Consider the following 6,000-nt stretch of genomic DNA (forward strand, 5'->3'; position numbering starts at 1 on the left):
GCAGAAGTTGCTGTTTTCACCCAAATCCAGCCTTGTTTCCCCGGAGCCTGCTTTGTCCTGCTGGACAGCACCGCTGTGAGCACGCAGCTCTCTGACCAGCAGAGATCAGAGCTTCTCACGGCCAAAAAAAAGAGCAATTAAATACTCCCCAAAGCCACAGGAAAGCTCGCAGATCTCTGCTCCAACAGCTCCCTGCCCACAGAGCCACCCCACTCCTTTCCGAGCAGGTAAATCCCCAGACTGTGCTCGTTTAGCACCAAACGTGCCCGGATCGTTTTGATCTGACACTGCTCGGGCTGCAGAGAATTAACGCTCGTGTTCACAGACATCTCCGTTCAGAGGTGTGCACAATGAGTTTGGAGGCAGCAGGGAGGTAATAAATATTAGTGACTCTCTCCTCCAGTTACCAGCCTGTCAGGGTAATTTTTTCCTGTAAAAGCACAAGCCCAGGGCTATCCATGTATATTCATTCCAGCAGATTTCAAATGCCGTGCCAGGGGTTTCTACAACCGTTCCATTTGTCTTTAATCCCCGCTCAGAACAGAAATCTGAGCACAATCTGTCTCTGAGGCAGCTTTGAGACAACTTCATAAACCAAAACCTCGCAGCTCCGGGCTTGGAGCTGAGCTTCAACTGCTTCAGCCAGAGCTGCCAGTGACCCCCAGGCAGCACCGCCACCAAACTGCCCAAAAATCACTGCTCTGCCTCACAGCCATGCCCAAAACCCTGCCCCAGCCCAGAATCCCGAACGTCCAACGCGGCACGTTTTAATTAAAGAGCTGGAATTCGTTACTTGGCAGCACCAGAAGCATCTTCCAGCCCCGTGCTCTGAAATTCCATCTCTTGACCACACTTCCCCCAGAGCAAGAGCTGCCAGAGGCTCCCAGGTGTGAGCACCAAAGGCACCGAGCACCCCCATCACTGATTTAGGCACACGGTTCCCTCTGCAGGCACCGATGCTTCTCGATCAAATTATAATGAAAACCAGGAATTATTATTTTCCATTCTACTCTCGCCATTTATTTCACTGCCCTCTAAACTGGTGGGGCTCTGCGGGTTGGTTGGGGTTTTTTTCTTCCCCCAAAAGGGCAGATTTTGTCTGTTCCACAAAATCCTCCTCTACTGGAGCCGTAATTCAGGGAGAGGTCCGGGCAGGTGATGTGGCCAGGGAGGCTCCAGCACCTGTGGCCAGCTGGCACAAGCCCGTGGCTACCCGAGGACGATCTCCCCTACAGAGAGCAGAGCCATAAATCCCATCCAAAGGGGAATGGGAGCGCGGGCACGACGGGCGTGCGAGGGGAGAGCTCCACTGGTGAGGAACCTGTGCGGAGCCGCAAAGTCTGATCGCTCCGCTGTGCGGGAGTGCTGAACATCACAGAGCACGGAGCTGCTCACCGCAGCCTCCTCCGAAAGGGAGAACAGAGCCCCGCCCGCACATCCCCGCACTTCCAGCACCGGGAGAAGCCCAGCCAGCCCCGCCGAGGCTGCGGGAGCGCGGGCGGTCAGGGCTGGTGACATCCCCTGGCTGGGTGCCCTGAGGAGGTGACTGCCCTCCAGTGATTTACCAGGGAAAAGTTCAATAAAATCACCAAAAAAAAAAAAAAAAAAAAAAAAAAGGATCCGGAGCATCTGCACGAGCCTGGCACACGGGAAACAGATCCACCCGCGTGTGCGCGTCGGCCGGAGGCACACGGGGGATGAGACCGCGCTGCCCGCGGGGTCCCCGAGCCCCCCGGAGCCCGTCCCGGGATAGCCCGAGCGGTGTCCGGGCCCGGAGCCAGACACAGAGCCGGACCCCGCGGGCTGCCCGCGGCTGCTGCACCGCACAGTGCGGAGCGCTCCGAGCGCGGAGCCGCAGCCCGCGGGGATGCGCTGCGCCCCAAGGACCCGAACGGCCGCGACCGCCCCGGGACAGGGCCGGGACACGGCCCGGATCATCCCGGGACCACGGCCAGGAACATCCCGAGACCACCCCGGGACCACGGCCACGATCATCCCGGGACCACGGCCAGGAACATCCCGGGACCACCCCGGGACCACGGCCAGGATCATCCCGGGACCACGGCCAGGAACATCCCGGGACCACCCCGGGACCACGGCCACGATCATCCCGGGACCACGGCCAGGAACATCCCGGGACCACCCCGGGACCCCCAGCGCAGCCCGGCGCCGTCGGCTCCGGTCCCCACGGCGGCGCGGATATTTCTCCGGGAGGTGGGATGTGGATGTTTCCTCGGGAGGTGGGATGTGGATGTTTCTCCGGGAGGAAGGATGCGGGTGTTTCTCCCGGCGCTGGGATGCTGGTGGGTCTCCCGGAGGTGGGATGCAGGATTTGCTCCCGGCGCTGGGATAGCGGATGTTTTTCCCGGCGCTGAGATGCGGGATTTCTCCCGGAGGTGGGATGCGGGTTTTGCTCCCGGCGCTGGGATAGCGGATGTTTTTCCCGGCGCTGGGATGCGGGATTTCTCCCGGAGGTGGGATGCGGGTTTTGCTCCCGGCGCTGGGATAGCGGATGTTTTTCCCGGCGCTGGGATGCGGGATTTCTCCCGGAGGTGGGATGCGGGTTTTGCTCCCGGCGCTGGGATAGCGGATGTTTTTCTCGGCGGGTCCCCGCCATCTCCCCGCGTCTCGCTGCTCCCGCTCCGCCATCCTCCGGCGCTCGCCCCGCCGCGGAGCAACCGGTGGGACCCCCGCGCCCCACAGCCGCCCCGGGGAGGGCAGGACGAGCCCCGCTTACCTCGCAGCGCGGCCGTCCAGCTGCACAGCCCCAGCAGCAGCAGCAGCAGCAGCCGCCGGTGCAGGCGCGGGGCTCCTCCGCCCATGCTGAGCCCGCAGAGCCGGGGATGGAGCCGGGGTTGGAGCCCCGGGGATGGAGCCCCGGGGATGGAGCCCCGGATACGGAGCCGGGGATGGAGCCGCGGGATGCGGAGCCGCGGATGGAACCCCCCGGGATATGAAGGCGCAGGATGCGGAGCCTCGGGATGCGGAGCCTCGGGATGCGGAGCCCCGGGATGCGGAGCCCCGGGATGCGGAGCCCCGGGATGCGGAGCCGAGCTTCAGCCAGAGAATCAGCCGGGGTTTTGGGGGGTTTCGGGTGTTTTTGCGGGGGTTGCCCGCTCCTGTCCCCCGCGCAGTCTCGCTGTCGGGCTCCCGGGGATGCGGCGCTCCGGGGCCGCGGTGCGGGCTCCGCTCCCCGCTCCGGCCGCCGCCGACTCCGGGGCCGCGGCGCGCTCCCGCATCACTAATGAGCCGCCCCTCCCCCACAGCCAATTAGGGGCGCGCGGGGCGGGGCCGGGCGGCGGCGCGCGCGCAGGTGGGGGGGGGGGGATGGGGACACGCGAGACCCCCACCACAACCCTCCCCCCCAAAAGTGCGGAGGGGGAGGGGCACCCAGGTGAGCTGGGACACGCCCAGGTGAGCTGGGACACGCCCAGGTGAGCGGGATGGGGTCACGCCCAGGTGAGCTGGGACACGCCCAGGTGAGCTGGGACACGCCCAGGTGAGCTGGGACACGCCCAGGTGAGCGGGATGGGGACACGCCCAGGTGAGCGGGGACACGCCCAGGTGAGCTGGGACACGCCCAGGTGTGCAGGATGGGGTCACGCCCAGGGCCCGCCCCACACTGCTCCCCACTCCAGGGGTGCGGGACCCCCCAGCCCCGGCCCGGGAGAGCCGCTGGCAGCAGCCCCAAGGCTTCCCCCGCAGCCCCGAGGCCAGGCTGAGACACCCAAGCGTGGCCCTGCGCCCTCCCCGCCTCTCTCCACCCGCCCCAGATTGTGCCACCCTTTAAACTCACACGTTTGGGCCCAAACCCCTAAAAACGCATCCCCGTGCCCAGGAACAGGATGAAAAAGCCTCCCAAGCCCACCCGCCCTGTTCTGGGCTGTTGCTATCAATATTGCTGGGGGCTGTGATCTAAAATTCTCTTTCTTGCCCGCAGCAGCAGTTTCCCTTCCCTGACTAATTGCACATCGATATTTTTATCACACGCCTGATCAGGACACACCTCAAAGGTCCAAGGCCAAACTCCTGGCTCTGCCCGAGTGCAACCACGGCTGCTCTGCCCTGGATAAATCCGACCAGGGAGAGGTCGGGAAGCAGAGGCAGCGCCTGGAGGAGAGGGCACGGCTGGAGGAGGAATTGTGGCCAGAAGGAACAGCAGCTCTGCCAGGCTCTGTCCTTGGATCCAGCCAGGGCACAGGATTTGGGGAATTTGTGGTGTTTTCTTTCCAGTAGGCAGAGGGGGAGAGGAAAGGGGCAAAGCCATGGGGAATCTGGTGTGTCAGAGCTGTGTGCAACACAAACCCTGCAGAAACAGGCCAGGGGAAGACACAAAATGAGATTTGATGCTCAGGAGTGGAGATTCCCTCAGCACAGGGCAGGAACAGCCAGGCCCTGTTTGCATCCTGGGGCCTGCAAGGAATTCTGGCTGTGGAAGGGGAGCAGGCAGAATTCCTGGCCAAGATGTTGCAATTTTGCATCCATTCTCCTTTTATTTTGGAAATCTACTCCATTTGCAGCAGGTGTTGAGCAGAGCTCAGGGCTCATCCCTTTTCTTTTGGAAATCCACTCCATTTCCATCCCCCTTTTGGAAATTAAATCCATTTCCATCCCCCAATTTGAAATCAACTCCATTTCCATCAGGGGCCCAAAGCAGAGCTCAGGGCTCAGCCCCCTTTTGGAAATCAACTCCATTTCCATCCTCCTTTTGGAAATAAACTCCATTTCCACAAGTGTTGAGCAGAGTTCAGGGCTAATCCCTTTTCTTTTGGAAATCAACTCCATTTCCACATTCTCCTTTTGGAAATAAATTCCATTTCTATCCACCTTTTGGAAATGAACCCCATTTCCATCCCCTTTTGGAAATGAACTCAATTTCCACAAGTGTTGAGCAGAGTTCAGGGCTAATTCCTTTTCTTTTGGAAATCAACTCCATTTCCATCCCCCTTTTGGAAATAAACTTTGTTTCCACTGGGGCCCAGAGCAGAGCTCAGGGTTCATCCCCTTTTTGGAAATCAACTCCATTTCCATCCCCCTTTTGGAAACCAGCTCCATTTCCATCCCCTTTTTGGAAATCAGCTCCATTTCCATCCCCCTTTTGGAAATCCACTCCATTTCCACTCCTTTTTGGAAATCCACTCCATTTCCATCCCCCTTTTGGAAATCCATTCCATTTCCATCACCTTTTGGAAATGAACTCCATTTCCACGGGGCCCAGAGCAGAGCTCAGGGCTGCTCCCCATCTGTGCTCGAGCAGCTGCACTGAGCTCGCCCCATCCCAGCCTCCCCAGCCCCAAACCCTGCTTTTTTACCAAGTTTTGGGGAAAAATGACAAAATGTTTTGCAATCCCTGCCTGGAAGAGGCCGGGAGAGTGCAACAGGGCTGGTTCCATCTCCTGAAGAACAGGGCTCAGCCCCTGTCCTCCCGCAGGCTGCCTTTGTGCTGCCTTCAGGAGGAAACAAAAAATTAAAGCAAAAGGAATTTGTAAACAGAATTTGAAGAGAGAGGGAAGGGAAGAAAATCAATATCTGAGCACATCACATCAGAAAATTCCTTATTCCCTCACCAACGTGCGCTTGCGAGGCTCCAGCTCACAACAAGGAGCGGCGCTGCAAAGGCATGGAGCAAATATATGAAAAATACATTTCCTTCAACAGCCTTTTAGGTCATTTCCCTGTGTCTGGTGCTGCCAAGGAAATAAATAAAAAAGTAATAATAAAACCCAAACCCAACAAAAACCCCATGGAGGGGCAGAGCTGGGCAGCTCCACGGGAAAGTTTTCACGTGGCAGAGCATCCTCCCCAGCCTGCCCACGTCAGTGCAGCCACTTCTGCCTCAAGCCCCACTAATTATGGATTTTTGCCTACGCCACGGAGTCTGTGTTTGGTGCTTCAGATAAAAATACCGAGTCCTCAGTTTATAACGCAGCTCTGGTGGGGAAGGAGAGAGCAAAAGTAGAAATAAGGGCAGCAGCTGTGGCTTCAATCAGCACACTTGGA

General features: G+C 59.2%; 1 protein-coding gene across 3 annotated transcripts in view; it reads right to left on the reverse strand.

The window, feature by feature from the left end:
• Positions 1–3,424, reverse strand: part of UNC5D (unc-5 netrin receptor D) — a 97,041-nt gene extending 93,617 nt beyond the window's left edge. Inside the window, exons 1-2 of one of the 3 annotated variants that reach the window (XM_072917654.1) lie at positions 3,036–3,424; positions 2,738–2,990 (exon numbers count right to left, since the gene is read on the reverse strand). In XM_072917654.1, the coding sequence (XP_072773755.1) occupies positions 2,738–2,822 (85 nt within the window). In that variant the 5' untranslated portion in view covers positions 2,823–2,990; positions 3,036–3,424. Of the gene's footprint in view, positions 1–2,737 lie in introns of all 3 variants that reach the window. The other 2 variants (XM_041720488.2, XM_030290179.4) reach the window with 2 other exon arrangements.
• Positions 3,425–6,000: the final 2,576 nt, after the last annotated feature.

This window comes from Taeniopygia guttata, chromosome 22 (genome assembly GCF_048771995.1).
Source record: "Taeniopygia guttata chromosome 22, bTaeGut7.mat, whole genome shotgun sequence".
Lineage (NCBI taxonomy): Eukaryota > Metazoa > Chordata > Aves > Passeriformes > Estrildidae > Taeniopygia > Taeniopygia guttata.